Genomic DNA, 21,167 nt, shown 5'->3' with positions numbered 1-21,167 from the left:
TATAGTCTGTCACCAGAGCTAGGATCAAAACTGGAGGTCAGGAACTAGATACCAGAGCCTGGAAGTCAATCTGTAGTCAAGAGCCAGAGTGAGCAGGGTGTCAGGCAAGGAGGGGCTCAGGCAGGGACAGGCCAGAGGCAAGACTGAGCATAAGGGAGGAGCAGCAGGGACAAGGTAGCATGGGGCAGGCAGGAGTGTTGAGAAGCCAGGAAGCTGCTGCTGCTGGTTTAGGAACCAGGCTGCTGGCCTCCCCAGACATTCAGGTGACTGTCAGGCACCTCCTCAGTCAGGTGACTGTCAGGCACCTTTTGCAGGCCAGCTGTGCTAATGAGGCTGCCTAGAGACTAGCTCTGCCGCAGGCCTTGATTCCTGATGAGTCTGTAAGCACGGGACCAAGTGTATAAGTGATCCTTCTGAAGTCAAATGTAGTGCTTAAAATTAGACACACACGTTGCTGAACATGGACACGAGAAGGGTCAATTTTATTGAAAAAATAGCTTCTTCATATATTTTTATGCTATGTTATAATCTTGACTTTCAATAAGAGATATAAATGGAATGTTTGGGGGAATGCATGATGGATGTATAATTAAAAAGCAACATCAACCAAACAGTCCCACTCCTCTCTACAGATTTTCCAGTCTAGTTTTTTTCCATAGGTAGTAGATGGAAAATGGAAAAACACTAATGGCAAAATTGTGTTATGCAATGAAAATGAGACATGAGCAAGGGTTACCAGAACTTAATTTTACTTTCTCTTTACAGACTTCGATGTGTAACCAATCTGATCCATGTGCAATAAGGGTTTGAGTAGACAGAAGGAAAGCTTTTTAGCAGCACATAAGGGCCCCAAATGAACTATGGGTATAACAGTACTGTATGGGATTGTGGACCCTCATGTGCAGATCAGCATGCTGCATTTGGCGTGTACATCCTTGGGATTGAACTGAAAAGAAAAATCACATTTCTATGAGGCCAGTGGCCAGTACGTGGTGTTTCAAGGGTTGGCAGCCCCTTTACCCTGTTAATTTAGCTGGCCAGTTTTGGAGGGAGAAAGGGAGACGAAGCACTTTTGTCCCCATTTCCATTACCTTTGTTCAGTGGAGACTAAGAAAATGCAAGAATGTTGCTTATTGAGGTTCACATCCCAAAAGAGAGGTAACTAGTTGCATTAGTACTTGGCTAGTCACTAGTTGCTTTAGCCGAGCTGCCTGCCCAGCTGCTAATACACTTTAAATGCAGAGCCGTAGCAGGGGTAGGTCCCAGACCCAGCACGAGGTATGACTGAGCTGGGCTGCTGGCCAGCCTGCTAGAAAATCTGCTGGCACAGTGGAGCAGGGGGCAGGGAAATGCATGTATTCTATAGCATTCACCTATAAGCTTTTGCTTATCAGTTAATCAACTAAGCGATTACATCCCTACCAGTCACATTGTGTGAAGGAGCATGTGGGAAAGGCACAGTGTGGTACTGTATGTCCGCTGCTTAGTAAACACTCAGAATAACAAAGAACATGTTTGAATGCCAAGTTTGGCGTTTGGTCTCTCAAACTGTCGGCAATTTCATATGCCCAGCAAGTCTTCTATGGGAGGAACTGTGTCTTATATAGAAAGCTATGCTTGCATTATCAAATTATTAGTCAGGGTCATTTTTTATTTTCAGATGTATGACTTCATTCTTTAACCCATTTTTACCAAATAGGAATGTGTCATCTTCCATAGATTCCAAGATGCCGTTGCATGAATGGTACTAACTACATTAGGGTAACATGTTACTGTAACCTCTGCTGGGTCTAGACCTGCAGCCTGCCCACATACAAAACTCATATTGTGTTCCAAAAGGAAGATGGCCTGAAATTCACAAATGTATTTAATTTTATAGCCTGAATCTTTCAAGAATCTTTAGTTTCCCCATTCTCCCCTCCTAATCACTTACCCACAAATTGTACTGGTCAGTGCAAGATGTGATAGCTGTGAGACAAATCTTGTTGGTTATAATTTAAACCAGTAGCAGAAGTGCATTCCTTATGTATCTAAGGAACACCTAATGACAAAACGTCCAGTTCTCATGACAGGCCAATTAGTCTTGTATCCAGAAAATTCAGTTCTGTTATCATTTTAAGAATTCTCTGAGAGTATGAGGCTTGAATGACTTCCCAAATACTCTCTAGTTTACAGGAATTGCAAGTTTCTGAGTGGTTCTCAAAGTGGGGTCTGCAGTCCACTAGTGGTCCATGGAAACCTTTCAGGTGGTCCCTAGCTCAAGCTCAGCCCATCCTTAATCCCCCCGCAGGAGGGAGCCCACACTGGTACTTCAACCTTGAGCCCTCCTTAGGTTGGAGCACCAGCACTGGCTTCCTGCTGTGGAGAAGGAGCCCTGAGCCTCGTGGGGCTCCTCATTCTGCTGCTCCCTTTCCGCCCAGTGGGAGCAGTGGGAGGCTGTGTTACATGGTACCTGGGAGCAGTGGGGTGTGTGAAAGCAGGTCAGTGTCCTCCCTTTACCTTATGCCCAGACTCTGCACCCTACCGCCCTCACTCCCTCCACTGAGACCCCGCACCTCCAGTCTGCTCCTGTGCCTTTCCCCTGACCAGAACCATTCCCCGCCCTATTCCTGCCTCTCCCCCCTGGCCAGACACCCTACCCCTACCCTATTCCTGCACCCTACCTCCCACCCAGACCTCACCTCTCACCTCCTCCTGTACCCCACCTCCTGCCCAGTTCCTGCACCCTCATCCCACTCACTAACAGCCCTGTCCCACACACTGAACCCTTCATTTTGGCCCTACTCCAAAGCCTGGGGGGGGTCCTCAAAATCCATTAACCTAGAAGAGTTAATCTGGCCTATGGGAAGCCCTGAACCTCAGTCTTCCTTGTCCCTTCCCCTCGCCCCATGGGGCTGGAGCACCAGAGGAGTGAGGTGTCTCAGTTGGGGGCCACATCAGTAAGGGTTGGAGGGAGGGGAGTTGGAGGGGTTTTTATGTTTTGTGTATGTGTGGTTCCCAACTGATTTTTCTGTAGGTCAGTGCCCCGACCCAAAAACGGTTCCCCACCCCTTCCATAAATAAAGACAATGTTGAAACCTTTTGTATTGGACAAAAATTAATATTTTACTTTATTTAAAATAACATCAGAAAATTAAATCACTTAATCTGTTTAATAATTTCAATTATTATTTCCTTCCTGCTGGTTAAATTAAACTGTTCTTTTAGCTACAGCACTAGGAGAATGACTCGGGCGTAATTATATAATTAACGTCAAGTTTCCATTAGCAGCTGGTGGTCCGAGGAAAGGTTTGTGTTGACCCGGGTGGGCCATGGGCCAAAAAGTTTGAGAACCACTACTCTATACGTTCCCAATCATCTCTGCAGGTGACTTGCCCCAGCACCTTCAAGTGATGATCAACCTTCTGCGCTGTGAGGACAGAATCAAATTGGTAAGAGAACCTACAATTTCTTCCCTTCTTTCAGCTGGAGGAGTCTGAAATAGTTCTGTAAAATAGCATCATGATCAGGGGTATTTCTAACAAGACCATGCTTCTCTTTTAAAGTAGGTAAAGAATCTTTTATTAAAACCCTGCCCATTTGGGTAATGCAAACAGCCACCAATCTGTAGAGAATATGAAATGTCACATCAGAAGGGAAAGGCCTGAATTACCCCGGGTAGAGTCACTGCAACACTGCATTGTAAGAATCATAAAAAGAAAGGGATGGAAGAGCCCTCTTAGTGCCTTCCTAAACTCCAGTTGGTACAATTATCAACTTTGTTACTTAGTCATTTTTTTTAAAATCCCATTTATTTTCCCCTCAGATGTCCCCTTGTAACAAGTTTCAGAATGGTCACAGGTAATCTAGGCAAAGAAACTGCACTTCCACTGCATTCCTTCCCTCCATGCCTATTAGGCTTTTGGTTAAACTAGCAGTTAAATGTGTGCAAAGACAGGATGGACCGTGTCTTTCTAGATGTTTCTCTAGCAGCTAATGCCATGGAGCCCGATGATGATTGAGGTGTTTGGGTCTGACTGCAATACAAATAATGAACTCTAATGCTAATGGTAATAATGATCATTGACAGCAGATTTGCAGAGCTATGTTGCCCTGTTATAGGCTGTGCGCTTGGAAAGTGCGTGGACAGACCGAGTCAGGTACATGGTCGTTGTGTATAGCAGTGGGCGACAAGACACAGAAGAAAACATTTTACTGGGAGTGGACTTTTCCAGCAAGGAAAGGTAAGTCTGGGATACTTCTCTTGTGGCACGGTGTTACGACATCTCCTAGTTCATATAAAGCGAAAGGACATGATGTTGTAAAGGGTTTCAAGTCACTGCAAACAGATCCGGGCAAAGTACTGTGTGCACAATCCTTTATAGCTCTGTGGTATCTGACTGTCCTGCAGCCAGTTAGGTAGTGAAATGTCTAATGGCCCCCAGCTATGTCTGCAGTTACTTAGAGCTGCACAACTGGAGGATGCTTTTTCAATCAGGACCAAAGTGGTGTTAATGTTCCAGAGCTGGACAGTGATTGATCTGGATGAATTTCTAAGTAATATAAAGCTACTGCAAAGAACAAACACACTCCTACTGGTGATAGATTGGGGATTTAGGTCTAGCTATTTTCTTGCTTGAGTTCTTCTGGCTGGGATATATTTTCTGACAAGTATGCTTAATTTTCCCATAGCCCCATGAAATATTAAGTAATTTTCAGAATCTTCATGTTCTTCCCATTTTATAGATGAAGAAATAAAAACAAAGAAGTCATTACTTGCCTCAAGGACACAAGCAGAGTGCGTGGTAGAGAATAAGGACACTTGATTTTGTCTAAGGACCAGCCAAAATGCAGGGCTTTTTTAATGTTTTCCCTTGTCTTCTAAAAAATCAAGAGTGGATTTTTTTATGGTATAAATGAAGAGGGCAGATATGTGTTAGGAAGGAGTATATATATACAGTAAGAAAATGTTTCCATTGACAGTAATCCCATTGGTTACATCTGGCTGTGAAGTTCTTTCACACTTGCTTTGCTGCTATGCTTCCATGTTGTTAAGCACCGTCAGTGGGGTAAAGGAGACCTGCCCCATCTCTAATGAATGGAATATTCGTCTGCATTATAAAAAAAAATAACCCAAGAATGTTTGCTACATCTGTCCAAAACTAGGATGGACTAGTTTTGAAATAATTTCTGCTAGTGGTTACTAGTGCAAAATGAGGAGGCTTACCTGGGAAATAGTTCTGGAAAATATCCCAGAGCAGCCCTGAATTCTGAGTAGGACAGTGATTCCTGCGAGAGTAGGGGAGCTGAGAGAGCCGCAGGTGTAGAAAAGATCATCAAAGAAAGAATGCTGAGCTAGCAGAGACTTGTGCATTGTATGGGAGCTGGGAGCCATGCTCAGCAAGAGTTAAATCGGGTACCCAAGGGAGGGAAGAGAAAACAAGGAAGGGCAAAGGAGAACTGGCAGACAACAGGGCCAAGAAGATAATGAATATGTTGGTATCACCTGAGAAGAAGCACCGCAATTAATGAATAACTGTTGTCAGTGGAAGAAATGGTGTGCTCCATATATCAGTGGGCATAGGAAGGACTAAGGAAGTTTATGACTTTAGAGATTAGGTTAAAGAAAACCTTTTTGTACTTCAGTAATGTCCATTTTATCCCAGCACCCTGGGTCTTATGTTGAAGATGGAATAAAGGTCAATGACTGTCACAATTCTGAGTTATTAACATGGGGCTTTTGTACTGATTCCTGTTTATATGCTTTTCTATGAAGACTGAATTATGCACTGCCAGTGTATGCATTGAAATGAACCTGTGGGCTGCTTTGATCTGTTTATCAATGGTTATGATTTAAAAATCATTTTGAATTTTTTACACACCAGCTGCCATGTGCATGCTAGTTTCCTTTAAAGCATAATATTTTGGCAGCTTACTTATTTACTAGTTTAAAGCATCTGGTCCCCATCATGGTCTAGTTTTCTTGACATATTTTTTTTTCTCTTACAGTAAAGCACTTTTTTGGATTGGGTAAACTCATAGGACCCCTTAGCTCCTTCTTCCAGTCAAAATGATTTGATGAAAACCCCACAAACCACCTTTTAAGGGTCCATTGTGCCCTAATGTTACGCTTATCATTGGAGGGGTTGAAACTCTGTATCAGACAACAGGACACACAGTGGGCTGGAGTACATGTGATGCTCATTTAGGGAATTATCCCTTTTTGGGGCATTTGGTGGGGAAGATACAGTAAAGCTCAGAGGTGGAACTAAGATAGAATCTGTGGCTCCTGCTGGGAGCAGGAAAGAGATGCAATTTGTAGCTGTTGCTTATAAAAAGTGGCTCCTCTATCACTGAAGAACAGCACACTGGCATCAGAGCAGCTCTGAAGATTTTCATGTGTGGCTGTGCAGTGTGTGTTATACCCTGTATGTATGAGTTTAGATGCTGCAGTGAAAGTTGCTAGAGGGGAGATGAGGTTTTTAAATGAAGATAAATAGTATTCAGAATTTACTGGGAATTAATAGTGGAAAATAACCGTGTTGTGTCCAGCATTTGAACTGACAACAATAGCACTGAATGCTGTCACACCTTTTTTTTCCATGGTAGTAAAAGCTGCACTATCGGGATGGTCCTGCGTTTGTGGAGTGATACCAAGATACATCTTGATGGAGATGGGTATGAAACAAAAACATTTTAATGTCTTGAGGAATGAATTTGAGTGCCATAGAGAGCAAGACCATGGTAGCTGAGATCTGAGCCCAGAGGATATTAATGTTGATTTATTTTGCCCAGTTAGAGAGTTATTTTAAGAACATGTGCCCTTCTTAAAGTAAGGGAAAGTTAAAATTTAGGTTCTTTCTCCTCAGTCCATTTGATTGATCATTTATTTTTGCTTATTGCTACCTTTGTGCAATCTGATAGAATGGGTTAGATCTTATTAGTGATTTCTTAAAGCAAAATACACAGTATTTACTCATTGCAGTGCACTTGCACAAACATTTCCCTTGACATTCTTTTTTGCAAGAGCCATGTTAGATCATCATGTCACATAAAATCCCATTTATGATTCTGGTGAACTGTCCATGTCAACCCACACCTACTGAAGTGCCTTTGACTGATTTCACTTTGCGGTATGAGCATTACTGTCTTAGCAAGAAAACTGGTGCTTTGCTGAATGGAACATCGAATGTGTTGTATGATTTTTCCTTCTTTCTCTTTTAGTGGATTTAGTGTGAGCACTGCAGGGAAGATGCATATCTTCAAACCAGTTTCTGTGCAAGCTATGTGGTATGTATGTTGCTGATTTAATTTTATTAAAAAAAAATAATTCGTTGTTTTAAAAAACCAATACATTTAGTGTTTTACATAGCTATTATTTAGTTCCTTTAGAAAAAAAATATTTTCTAAAAAGCTGGTTGACTTAGCAGGTAAGTATGGTGAAAGGAGTAATGAACATGCTATTCAAAATCATTCCAAATGATCATAGAATCATAGAATCACAGAACTGGAAGAGACCTCAGAAGGTCATCAAGTCCAGCCCCCTGCTCCAGGCAGGACCAATTCCAACTAAATCAACTCGGCCAGGACTTTGTCAAGCCAAGACTTAAACACCTCTAGGGATGGAGACTTGACTACTTCCCTAGGTAACCCATTCCAGTGCTTCACCACCCTCCTAGTGAAATAGTTTTTCCTAATATCCAACCTGGACCTCTCCCACCACAACTTGAGACCATTGCTCCTTGTTCTGCCATCTGTCACTACTGAGAACAGCCTCTCTCCATCCTCTTTGGAACCTCCCTTCAGGAAGTTGAAGGCTGCTATCAAATCCCCCCTCACTCTTCACTTCTGCAGACTAAACAGACCCAAGTCCCTCAGCCTCTCCTCATAAGTCATATGCTCCAGCCCCCTAATCATTTTGGTTGCCCTCCGCTGGACCCTCTCCAATGCGTCCACATCCTTTTTGTAGTGGGGGGCCCAGAACTGGACACAATACTCCAGATGCGGCCTCACCAAAGCTGAATAAAGGGGAATGATGACATCTCTGGATCTGCTGGCAATGCTCCTCTTAATGCAACCTAATATGCCATTAGACTTCTTGGCTACAAGGGCACACTGTTGACTCATATCTAGCTTCTCATCCACTTCTCATCTAGCTTCTCATTCAAAATGATAAATCACATACTTCTGTTGAGGGCAGCTATACACTCTCTCGTATAAGCACTGCGGGAAATTACATGAAATAAAATGTCTGAATATGAGAGTATGAACATGTAGTTGCTCAGGCTGCAAACCTCATACTGACTCTGCATATTTTTGTAACTAGCTAAAGAGGTCATCTCAGGATCCCTCACTAATCTCATGGAATTTCTGTTGCTCTTTATTGATGTAGTGTTGCCCTGGAGTTCCTGTTGTCTGATAACTTTCCATGCAACCAAGAGTTTCACTTTGCAGCTTTTGATTATGTTGGCTGAGCTTTTATACTCACACCCTCCCACATACAGAAATGTCCAAACAGCAAAATGGAAATATTTGAAAATCATGAAATTCCTAACTACTGTGACCACAGATTACCTTTAATGGTGGTAGTTTTTAAGGAACTTATCCAGATACATAACAGAATGCATATATTTTGGCACATACATTATGCTGGCTGTGCTGGAGTTGATGAAATGTAAGCTCTTGTAACATGTAATAGGGAAGCAATGTGGATATGGGAAAAGATGTAATTTTAGGGATTATTTAGTACATAAACAAATAAGCCCCTTGTTACTGCCATTGTAAAAATATGTTCCTCTGGTTAGCCACTTCAGATGTGGTTAATGTGTTTAGTGTACAGGCAGTCCCCGGGTTACATGGATCCGACTTACATCGGATCCCTACTTACAAACGGGGTGAGGCAACCCCGCACTAGCTGCTTTCCCCCAGCAGGCCAGGGAGACGCGAAGCTAGCGCCCCTCCCCCAGCAGACCAGGGAGACGCGGAGCGGCTTTTCTCAGCAGACACCTCAGCTTGAGAATGAAGGACTGAGGGAAGTGAGTTGTGGGAGAATAAAACTGAGCTCTGGAGAAATGTTTGGCTAGAGTTTCCCCTACAATATGTACCAGTTCCGACTTACATACAAATTCAACTTAAGAACAAACCTATAGTCCCTATCTTGTACGTAACCTGGGGACTGCCTGTAATATCATCTTCACAACTGAAGGATTTTTTTTAAGTTAAATGCTATAATTTGCAAAAAGAAATTACCTAATCTGGACTCCATTTTTGGTGTGTGCCAGGGACTAGGAATGCTATTAAACATGCCTTTAGACTTCTTAGTAGAGATAGTTTGAAGAGTCCACATTTTTACTATTTTTTGGTCTGGGTTTTTAAGTTGGAAAAACAATTAAGTCCCAGCGGCCTTGTGCTGGTCTCTTGCATGGAGTGAATTTTGTCCTGTATTGAGTGGTTACCAGCTCTTGAGAGAGCATCCAAACCCTACTGTTTAGTGTTTGTGATATCTCTGTTGGAGGACAGAAAAAGCAAATCTTTTGTTGTCAAGAAACCACACCAAACATAATACACTATGTTGAGAATAAGTCTTCACTGAAAACCTTCAGGGGCCTGGCTTCTGTGCGCTCCTACTTTCTAGGGTGCTCAGATTCTCCTCTTCTTTACTTTTGAAACTTGCAGGTCTGCCCTGCAGATCCTTCACAAAGCCTGCGAGGTTGCACGGAGGTACAACTACTTCCCAGGTGGAATGGCCTTAGTCTGGGCCACATACTATGAAAGCTGCATCTGTTCAGACCAGAGTTGCATCAATGAATGGAACACAATGCAGGACCTGGAATCGACACGCCCTGATTCTCCAGCATTATTTGTTGACAAGTCAGTTCTGAGTTTCATTTTGAATCTTTGTTCACTTCACTTTGTTCACATTCTCCCTTTCAATTCTCTGATAGTTTGATCACTTAACAGTTGTTCACACATAGTTTTGTAAAGTTTTCCTCTATAATCAGTGTTAGGTTAATGAACTTGAATCCTTCCCATCCTTTCTCCATGTAAAAAATACCGTGATGCATAGAGTATTCCTGGTGCCTTCTGCCTGGCTAGATAGTTCCTTTAACTTTTTTTTTGCAGGCCAACTGAGGGGGAAAGAACAGAGCGATTCATTAAAGCCAAACTCCGAAGTATCATGATGAGCAAAGACTTGGAAAATGTGACCTCCAAAGAAGTAAGCAAATCTACCATTTGCTGGCTTGTGATCATTAGGTTCCTGTTGTGTAGTAGAGTTTGGGAGGTAGCATTGTGTAATGGTCAGAGAGGATTGAGAGTTAGAACACTTAAGATGTATATTTACACTGTTGCTTACATGATTCCCTTGTTCTTCTTGGATAAATCTGTTTTTTGCCCCTCTGTTTTCTCATCTGTAAAATGAGGCTATCATCAACCTACCAGTCGGAATTCTTTACATTAAATAACTGAAATATTCAGATTGGAGCTCCTAGAGGAGTTCCAGGTATAATGAGACCTGAAAACTGGCACACAGTGTGCCCTGAATATGGTTTTGATTGGAATTTTCTACAATAAAAATAAAAAAGCTATACAAATTGTTTGCTAGCATTTCTTCTTAGGCTGCCCCCAAAATGCTTAGATTATGCCCCCTGGACCTCTTAACTCCATTCATCTGAAGAAGTGGATTGTGCCCCCAAAAAGCTCATGATACCATCTACATGTCTTGTTAGTCTCTAAGGTGTTGCAAGACTATTCGTTGTTTTTAAAGTTTATTCTGTTGTAGTACATACTTTGTTGTAATGTAGAAAGCTTTGGTAGGGTTGGCTTTTAAAAGATGGCGGTAAAGAGGAAAATCTACGCACCTTACAAATGTTTGCCTCCTGACACGTTAAAAGTGAGAGAATTAAAAAGATCTGGTTCCCTTTTCACAATGATGCTGACATTTTTTGCTTCTTGTTTCTTTGGTGCTAGCACAGTGCTGGGTGTTCAGCACTTCAGCAAATACTTCATAGTGCAAAATACCATAACAGATTTTTTTTTTGTGCATATCAGGTTTGGTATGAAAATTTATTTATTCACGTGCCCTTTTACTCAAGTTATTTGTCTCTGAAAGCATTTATGTATTTCTCTGTGGACTGTGTACGCACGCTCGCTCTCTAACAAATATGTATAATTTATTGGCACCTTCCTTTTAAAAGTGGAAAACGTGCCGAAGAGCCCATCATCTAGGTATGCGGTAATTTCCTAAATGGCAGATTTTGTCCTCTTCTGCCTCACAGATACGAAATGAGCTGGAGAAGCAGATGAATTGCAACTTGAAAGAATTCAAGGAATTTATAGACAATGAAATGCTGCTTATTCTGGGGCAGATGGACAAGCCATCTCTGATTTTTGATCATCTGTATCTGGTAAGCCACGGAGTCAGAAGCTGTGCTGGACTTGAGAAGGGGGCATCAGTCAAACACTAGCAGCCACTGGGTTCAGGGCAAGCTGTGTGTAGCGTAGGCTGCAGTGGAGAGAAATACTAACTTGTGACATTGCCTGATGTTGAGCCTTTTATGAAAGGAGACTAAAGGCATCCTTTCTTTCCTCTCTCTATGTTGCTTCCAAAGGCTCACATCCTGCCATTGCTTTCTGCTAGCTGTGCCTTTATTCCGAACACAGTGGGCCATGCTGAGGTGCTAGCTAGAGGGACAAGGGGGCTTTCTGAGAATGTGCTGCCTCAGTGGTCCTTTCCAGGCCAGCTCAGCTCAGGAGCAGAACACTTCATGGGTGTAGCATGGTGCTGTTCTAAGGGGGCTGTTTGTTTCATCTGGACTCCTCGAGCTGAGGAGCAGACCAATGTACAAAGGTGGGAGTGTTTGATTAGGGCCTGCTTCTAGGCAAGAGAGGGACTTGGCTGAATAGCATTTTGCTTTTGTAATCTGCTACATATTTTGAAGCGTTTGTTTGTTTGTTTGTAGATTTGTTTGTGCAAAATAAATTCATACTTTGACATTACCTACAGATATCAAATTTTGCATGAACAATCCTGCCACTTAAATTAGTTGATGGCACTACTTTTTACACCGGATATATTGGGTGAAAGTTTAAATAATTGTTTTTGTTTTTCATCAGAAAAAAATCATATCTATTATGTCAAAGTTCAGAAAAATATTTGCTAATAAAATTAATATCGAGTCACCTATTCAATTATCATTTTAGTGCAAATACAATTTTTAGTGTTACGAATCACAACCTAATTCAAATTTGTTGGGGAAAGAGTAATGGAAGCTTTACGAGTTTCTGATTCAAATTTACTATGTATGTTAATTATTCAATAAAATGAATAATGTTTGAAGTTGAAATCCTACAAATTTAAAACTGTTCTTTTACTTCCCTTTTGCAAGCACATTAATAAATTCTATTGCACATTTAATTTCTTGAACTTTCCTATAAAAGTAGTCTATGCAGAATGACTGCCCAATCAATAACGGGCCTCACCTGCTGGTTATAGGTAATTGGCAAGGACTGCAATATGAGCATAAGAGCTTTTTATTCTGATGGAAAGAAAATAAGAGGTTGGCAGGGATTGATACAGTATGTGGGGAAAACAGCTCTCGACCATGTCCTGAAAGCAGCTCTGAGGGAGTATATTGTCAGTCCCTTTTCACAATTTATTCCCGCTGCTGTGACTTTTCCTGTGTGCACTGTAACCTGTTGCCCTGTTTTGGAAGCTAAGTAGATATAATGAAAAGTGTCCCAGCCCTTATTGTGCTTGGGTTTGTTTGGTTGGTGCACTGTGCACAGCAGAAGCTGCCCTTTATGGATTTATTTATTGTTTATAGGAATAGGAGTCATTTTTATTGAAGATGAGGTAAGAACCTACATCAGGACACTATCCAAGTATACCACTTTTGTGCCCTCTGTATTTTTGCTTTGCTAAATCAAAGGTAACAATAATGCACTAAGAGTCCAAAGTGCCTGTCACATGGCAGGCTTTTTGTAAATAATCAGTTTGAAAGGTGATTTGCTCTTTTAGTCTTTAAGGAGGCTCACAGTCAGAATGAGTCTTTTGCCACTAGATGGTACTCTAGGCAAAACTGGGAGTTGCCAGTAAACAGAAAGACTTAATTGAAATGGGTGCCGTTGTGTATGTTGCAGCAGTGTCATCTTTTCCATGATAGATGCAAAGACAATGTCGATAGGCCAGGGTGAATCGTACAGTGATTTAAAATCCTATTTGTCCTCTATGCACTCTGTTGTGGGTGTACCCTTGCAATAACCTCTCCCAGGGCTTCTAGGGGCCTTTTCACCCACTCACCTAGCCTGAGACTCCATGGTACTTGTGTACGAGTCAATTTATTTTGCCAAGTGTCTGAATAGTTTTCCTGTGCAATTTAGATTTGTTATTGAAACCAAGGAATGCACAAACCAAGGTTTGTGATGTGCTGGGAGCCACCCTGAGACGATCTGACTTAGCCCATGCAGGCAACCTAGCAGTTCCAAAGCTGCTAACTACCAGCCCAGCTTGGATCTGAACTGACAATCTGGGCATCCTGGCAAGTAGAAATGGATTTAATCTGTTGCAAGGGAGACGTAGCTTAGATAACTAGTGAACACTTTCTACTTATAAAGGGAGTTAAGCTCTGGGAAGGCTTCCTAGGAAGGTTGTAAAGTCCCCATCACTGGAGATTGTTAACAAGTTGGACACTGTAGCTTGAAATTCCCAAAGTTGCAAAGTGCACCTGTCACAGTTGACAGGTTCTTTCCATTAGTGGCTACTACATAAGTTATTTAGCAGGTGGGACTGATGAATCTCGGGGATAAGAACATATAACTGGAAAAGACCTCAAGAGGTCATCAAGTCCAGTTCGCTGCCTTCACGGCTGGACCAAGCACTGTCTGTATCATCCCTGATAGGTGTCTGTCTAATTTGCTCTTAAATATCTCCAGTGATGGAGATTCCACAACCACCCTAGGCAATTTATTCCAGTATTTAACCACCATGACTGTTAGGAAGTTTTTCCCCTAATGTCCAACCTAAACCTCCCTTGCTGCAGTTTAAGGCCATTGCTTCTTGTCCTGTCCTCAGAGGCCAAGGAGAATTTTTCTCCTTCCTCCCTTCCCCTTGTAACATCCTTGAAAACCGCTATCATGTCCCATCTCAGTCTTTTTTCTAAACTAAACAAGCCCAATTCTTTCAGCCTTCCCTCATAGAACATGTTTTCTAGACCTTTAATATTTTATGTTGTCAAAAGCTTTATTTAACATCCAGATACATTAAAGCAGTAGTGCTACAGAAAAAGCAGCAGATACATATAATAAGAGAGTCCGTAGTTTTGTCACACTGACAAATTCCTGAGGCATATGGCAAATTCAGCTAGAAGAAGGCAATCAATGGAGTGCAACTGTATGTGGAAAGTAACAGTCCTGTTTACATCAACCTCTCATCCTGATGTACCCACGAAGGGTTGGGTACACACTTTATTTAGGCACCTCTCCTCTCTTACACCCACATAGTTCCAAGACCAGATCTGATGGTGTTCCAGCCCCTTCTCCTATGTTGTCTTGCAGGAAATATTGACTACCTATAATTAACTTCTGGGTTTGACCTAAGCTATTTGCATCATTCCCTTACCCAGTACATTCACTAAGTCATTGCAGTTAGCTCCATGGATACAAACACTCCATCAAATCCTCCATAAATTCACAAATTTAATTTATTTTTGCATCTTTCCTATTCCCTTTGTTTGTCCGAAGATGCATATTGCTCATTATTCTGAGTGTTCCTCCATGTGCCTTTCAGTAGTCTTGATTTTTGCTCTTTCCTGTTAAAAGCACATACTAATATATAACAGCCTAAATCACAAATCAAGTGAAGAGCCATAGGGTGGAAACATAGGAATAGTCTAGGCATACTTGCATCCTTCCTCTGCACAGGGAGATGGATTGGATGGCCTCTTGAGGTCCCTTCCAGGCCTCATTTTTATGATTCTGAGATTGTAAGCTCTTCGGGGAGGGGCTTTTTCTTTGTGTATATACAGCATTTACTATAGTGGTGCTTCCATTTTGTTTGGGCCTCTGTGTGCTCTGTGATATAAATAATATCGGCTTACTCCTGATTTTAACTTTTTCTAGGATTTCTTTCTGTAGAATGCTTCCTCTGTCCCTCCCACTAACTTTCTCTTGCCTTAAAGATACTCTTAACCTTTTATAGTCTTGGGTTGGAGCTACTCGGATCAGCCCCGTTTGGTTGCCAGGCTGAGGCTGCAGAATACCTCTGCATCATTATTCAGGGCCCTGGGACACCATGCCCTGTGGTACTCTTTGCAGACACCATTACCTAGGTTTCAGTTCAGTGCTTCTGAGAAACTATTGCCTACATTCCATGGAATGTGGCATTTGGGCAGTGAATGTGCAAGTGCCCTGCAGAACGAAAGCTTATATATTGTGTATACGTCTGACTTTGTGTCCTAGGGGTCTGAGTGGAATGCCTCCAACCTGGAAGAGCTTCAAGGCTCAGGGTGAGTACTGGACCTTTCCGCTACTTGATGTCCGCTCTTACGCGTTAGACACTTAAATCATCAAATCACTTGATTTAATAACATGTTCTGGTGTCTTGTGACATGTTAGATGATCCTTTCAGGCACTTCCATGGATAGGGCACAGGACCTGGGCACTTGGATTCCATTGGACCAAATGCTTCCTCTCTTTTCCATCACAGTTTTCCCACCTGCACAAGACAGTCTTTGTCCTCATTTATAAAGTGCCTTTATATCGAGGGAAGTCATATCCTGTGTAGGATTCTAGTTAATCCTGAGCAAACTCATTACTGTCTGAGGTGTGAATTCCCAAATACTTCAGAAGATTACACATTACAGTATTTGGGGTAAAGCTCTTATCTACGTGGTTCAAAACTCTGTGGAGATGAGCAGAGAGTTGTGTGAATTGTTCTCCATTCTACTAGTGCAGACAGGTGGCTGCAGTATTATCTTTCAGTGATCTCTCACCACTAAACCTTTTTTGGCTTGATTTGCAAGAGGGAATTTTGAGTATAAATACTCGCTGTTTGCCCAGGACACATGTGGGCCCTTATTATGAGGCTCTGAAAAGTTATTGCTCAGCAGCAGGAACAAAGATGTTTAAATTCTAGTCCTTGGGAGCAGATGTCTGAACACTTTTGAAGAAGTAAAACAACTAACATGTTAATCCTTTGATCTGTAGTGATGGCATCCTTGAAATGCCATTTTTAAAAGTTAAAGCTAGATAAATCTTTGAGTAAATATCATGTGCTATTGATTTGTCTGAATGACATGAAATAACTTAATATGGGCATTCTTTCATTCTCTCCTGGTCTGAGCCTGTTTTATTATAAAAATCCTGCTGTTCTATCCTGCAGAGGTAAAATAAAATTATTCCACTTTAATTCATATTTCTGGTTGGAAGGAAAGAAGAAAGGAATTGCAAAAGCACAAGACAGATTCAGGACTCCTTGGTTCTATGATTAGCACTGTTGTTGATGATTCACTGTGAGACTTGGATCAAGTTTCTCTATCTCTCTCTGTCCCTCATTGTAGAGTGGGCATGTCCCTTTCCCTCCGTGCCCAACTTCCCCACCTTTACCTGGGATCATGATAGTTACCAGCCTGTGAAGAGAGAGGAGTTAGGGAACTCAGTTCAGCAAGCCCTCCACATGTGGAATTCCAGCTGATGTAATCAGAAGCAGAAGGCACAAGTTGGGGCTGTTGATCATTCCATGCAGTTAGAGCACCTGTATTACATTGGGTTATGAGTGGTTTATCGCTTGAATTCCAGTTCCTCTTTCATAGTGATAATTAAGCTCTCCACCTTCGTTTCCCTTTGTATCCTGCAGCATCTACTACATTTTAAATGTCACAAGGGAGATCGACAATTTTTTTCCTGGTCTTTTTGCCTATCATAATATTCGGGTGTACGACGAGGAGACAACAGACCTCCTGGCTCACTGGAACGAGGCATACCATTTCATAAACAAAGCAAAGTAAGTGGATAAAGAGGAGTGAGTCAGTGCTTGGGGCAAGAACCTGTCATCAGAATCTATGGAGCAAGGGCGAGTTCTCAGGTGACACTAATGCACATCAACCTGCAGGGGGTGAGGGAGCTCATGTAAGGATGGTGTTGGGTCTCACCATGCTGCTAACAAGCAGTTCAGCAAAAGATCCAGAACTGCTTACAGAAACTCATTTGAAACCTGCCTCCCTCAGAATGATCAGTCACAGAGCTGTGGTTCCTGTTTCTGGGCAGATGAAATGAGAAATGTATTCAGTATAAGGATGTTAAGAAGTGGGTAATTGACTGACTGTGTACTCGGTACAGTTTGTATCAAGTACATGGTTAGTTGATAAGGGGCCCTGCTGCGGTTATTCAGTTTAAATGTAGTAGAAACCAAGCACACAGGTAGCCCAGCTCCTGTTACATTTAAACTGCAAAGATGCAGCAGGGGTAGGTACCAGATCTGGCATGCCAGGACCTGGACCTACCCCGCTACAATTCTACCTTATAAATGTAGTAAGAGCTGGGCCATTCTTATTACATTTAAAAGGTAGAGGCGCAGCAGTCAGGGACACAGTGCGAGCCAGGACTGCTGAGTCACAGCTTGTGCCAGGTCCCAAACCTACTACTGCTGCATTTAAAAGAGGTACTACATTTAAAAGGAAGAGCTGCAGCGGGGTACATCTGGGACCTGGCACAAGTCGGAACTCAGCTGTCCCGGCTTGTCCTGGGGCTCTGACCGCTGCACATCTGCCTCCCCTGAACTTCCCCCACATGGTAGAGACAGTGCTGAGGAGAACTGGCTTTTAAACTGGCTTTCTCCAGCACTGGCTCCTGCTTTCCCCCCCACCATGGCCTCTGATATATAGGCAGCAGGTGAGGGGGGAAGCAAATAGTCAACTCAACTACTCTTACATCCTTAATTCAGTAGAGAAGTAACCATTCCCACTGTCTTATCACTGGAAACTCATTGCTTAAGGAGAAGTCCTGGAAAGTATCCATGCATCTGTTCTGGCTTTGGCCTTTTCCTCAGCATCCAGCTAGTTGTCCTTTGGTTTGGCACAATAATTTGTTCAGTGTCTTTGCTACTATGTCAGTTAAGTAGCTCTTCCCTTTACTACCATTGCAATTCAGTAGCTGTCCCCTTGCAGCTTAATTGCTATGCTCTTTCTAAGGCGATGAAGAGGGTGCTGAGATCCCAGCTCTCGCAAAAGCCTTTGAAAAGGGAGTTCAGTTAGGCCCCTGAAAGGCGCAAATACCCCATCTGTACTGTCAGTGACCAGTCATTAACCCCTTCATAATCAGCCACAATTGCGCTGAGATTTTATTTTCAGTGCTTATTTTTGTTTCACTTTTTTAAAAACAGAATGTTTGTTTCCAGTAATGATCCTCTGTTCTGCTTGTGTTTACACCCAGTGTCCTAAAAGATGGCAAGAGCCCTCAAGGCTCCTCCTGATTAAAGAGAACATTTTGAAATCTTTGAATTTTTTTTTCTGTGATAGAATAAGCAGAACAATGGCTCCTGGCAACACCTAATGACATGAGCCACTCCCATTCTACCAGGGTTTCAGCATGTGAGTTTCTCCTGCTTTGCTGCATGTGGCTTGTAATTTTATGGGCTTTTCTTCTTTCAGATATGTATGAGAGAGCTGGACAATGACACTTGGTTAGTTTGGCCTTTCTCATTAGTTTGCCAAATTCTGCCCTAAGTTACAATGAAATCATTAGGACCGCAGGAGTGTAACTAGCAGTTGAATTTGACTTTGCCCATCAGCCACAATGCCATGATTAATAGTGGGTTCAAAAAGTAAAGGGCTGCATCTGAAGCTATGGAGGTCCTGTCTCTGACGGATTGGTGGCCCAATTTTGCCAGGTGATGTAATGGGTGTTGAGGATTCTGAAAAGCTTCTACCCACTTGTGAGCCAGTTGCCTTTCCCCTACCTTTGAAGATGGGGGCCTGTCCCAGGGGCCTTCTTGCCGTGCCCTGCTGGGCCCCCAGCGCTGTGACTTGCTGTTCAGATTCCACCAAACTCTCAGTGGAAGCCTCTTTATTTGTGAGATGTCTTGCTCTGTGATTTTCATTTGGGCTCTCTGTCCTCCGGGGCACAGTGACAGAGGTGCCCTAGTGTGCAGCGAGCAGTGCATGCGGGTCTGGTAGGGAACTCGTTACACCTTTGGGTTCACATCTCCAAAGACAGGGACATGGAGACAAAGGGAACTTTGGGTAGCATCTGAAATAGCAGTGTGTTTGGGGTGAGAGGAGAGCATGAGGAGTGTCGCCCTTCTCCAAACCCTAACTTTCCTTTTGGACCATTTAACCCAAACCAATTAACCCCCCTGAGCTGTGACATTGACTTGGTCAAAAAAACAAATGATCATCTGTGCACCATATAGACCTGTGATAGTACAACTTAATAAATAGAAAGATTTGAGATCTAGTTTCTCTTATTTTTTACCTTCTTCTCTAGGAAAAATCATTCTAAGTGTCTGGTACACTGCAAAATGGGTGTTAGCCGATCTGCGTCTACGGTTATCGCTTATGCAATGAAGGAATTTGGCTGGTCCTTGGAAAAAGCCTATAATTATGTGAAGCAAAAACGCAGCATTGCAAGACCAAATGCAGGCTTCATGAAACAGCTGTTGGAATATGAAGGGATTTTAGATGCAAGGTAAGATGGTGATGGGTGGAATGAGAAGGTGATTTGTAAGGGGGAAAAAAAGCCTCTGGTGGACAAGGATGTCTCTCAAAGCGGGATCAGCAGTTTCGAGTTGTGTGTACACAGATGTAGGGCTTATGCTAGGCAAAAGAAAAACAAGTTAAAAATTATCAGAGAGCTGGTTGGAAAGTGGGCAGAAATTGTGATGAAATGGTAAGGCCTGGTCTACACTGGGAGTTTTGGTCAAACTTCGCTGCATTATTTTGATTTTCTAAACAATGAGTCCACAGCCCCAAGCCTGTTCCATTGACTTTAAGAGCCATTAAAGTCAATTTCAGTACTCCTGCTTTTCATGAGGAGTAGTGGTAAATTCGACCTTGGATGGTGAACTTTAGGGTACTTCAGACACAGCGCTGTGAAAGGCAATGTTCTTGGCCTCTGGGAGATATCCCATAGTGCCTGCTGTGACTACTCAGGCCAGGACTTTCAACTATGCTGCTCTCCAGGAAAAGCCCTGGGAAAATTTGAATTTTCTTTTCCGTATGGCCAGCATGGTAAGCAGACATCAGAGCAGGCAGCAGAGCTCAGCAGCACACCTGACCATGACTGCCCACAGTTGCAAATGAGCATTAGCATGGTGTGTGCAGGAGATCCTGGACCTCATCACTGTGTGGGAAGAGGAATCTGTGCTGGCAGAACGACAAAGCAGCAAAAGAAACACTGATATCTATGCTAAGATCACAGTGGGCATGGAGGAGAAAGGAATCTGTTGATTCTTCACAAGATACTCCTCAAACAGCCTTGAACAGAAGCATGGAGAACAATGTGGGAGAGGAGGATGGGAATGGTCAGCAGGTGAGGGGAGACACCCAGGACCTTTCTATAACTTGAGACACAATCCTCTCCTCCCAGGGCATCTCACTGCCAGGCCCTGATGTCAGGGAGGGCACATCTCATGTTTTCACATTTTTTATCCTGCTACAAGTGGGTTAAGGCAATTGGGTGTGATCTATGTCAGCTACTCTGCCTACACAGCCAGGGCTCCCCAAAACAGTTTGTCCATCTGTTTGGAGATGGAGCAGGAATCCTCCCTGCCCATCTCCGTGAAGCTTTCATAGAGGAATTCTTTCATCTTTCTTACAAGGTTTCTGGGGAGGCCTGTCTGTTTCCGTCCTCCACGCTAGGACACCTTCCCACGCCAAACCAGCCATAAGTGATCTGGTGCATTGCAGCAAAAAGCACTGCAGCATGAGATCCAGGTTTCTGGCCATATTCAGTCAGCATCAGCTTCTTATCACTCTGTGGCTTGGAGAAAACTGATGTCGCACATGGCAACCTGGGTGAAGCAGGGGAAGCTATTAGCTGATGCCTTTGCAATAAACCTCCATTTGCTCATCCCCCATGAAGCATGGCTTGAGTTCCTGCCATATTGCCACATTCAGTCCCCATCCCACCCAGAGGCTCTTTGGTGTCTGTGAGCCTCTACCCTTCTGCTGTATCCAAATCCCCTTCCTTCTCCT

At 42.8% G+C, this 21,167-nt stretch overlaps 1 protein-coding gene across 4 annotated transcripts in view; it reads left to right on the top strand.

Moving 5' to 3' along the window:
- SSH1 (slingshot protein phosphatase 1) overlaps positions 1 to 21,167 on the top strand; it is a 78,011-nt gene that overhangs the window by 43,886 nt on the left and 12,958 nt on the right. For 3 of the 4 annotated variants that reach the window (XM_075898779.2, XM_075898780.2, XM_075898781.2), the window contains 10 exons: positions 3,367 to 3,431; positions 4,102 to 4,223; positions 6,589 to 6,657; positions 7,204 to 7,269; positions 9,655 to 9,849; positions 10,102 to 10,195; positions 11,256 to 11,384; positions 15,436 to 15,482; positions 16,832 to 16,978; positions 19,459 to 19,659. In XM_075898779.2, coding sequence (XP_075754894.1) covers positions 3,367 to 3,431; positions 4,102 to 4,223; positions 6,589 to 6,657; positions 7,204 to 7,269; positions 9,655 to 9,849; positions 10,102 to 10,195; positions 11,256 to 11,384; positions 15,436 to 15,482; positions 16,832 to 16,978; positions 19,459 to 19,659 — 1,135 coding nt within the window. Of the gene's footprint in view, positions 1 to 3,270; positions 3,432 to 4,101; positions 4,224 to 6,588; positions 6,658 to 7,203; positions 7,270 to 9,654; positions 9,850 to 10,101; positions 10,196 to 11,255; positions 11,385 to 15,435; positions 15,483 to 16,831; positions 16,979 to 19,458; positions 19,660 to 21,167 lie in introns of all 4 variants that reach the window. The other variant, XM_075898785.2, reaches the window with a different exon arrangement.

The sequence above is a fragment of the Pelodiscus sinensis genome, chromosome Z (assembly GCF_052426305.1).
Source record: "Pelodiscus sinensis isolate ZL-2025 chromosome Z, ASM5242630v1, whole genome shotgun sequence".
NCBI lineage: Eukaryota > Metazoa > Chordata > Testudines > Trionychidae > Pelodiscus > Pelodiscus sinensis.
This window is presented reverse-complemented; position numbering and strand designations above follow the sequence as displayed.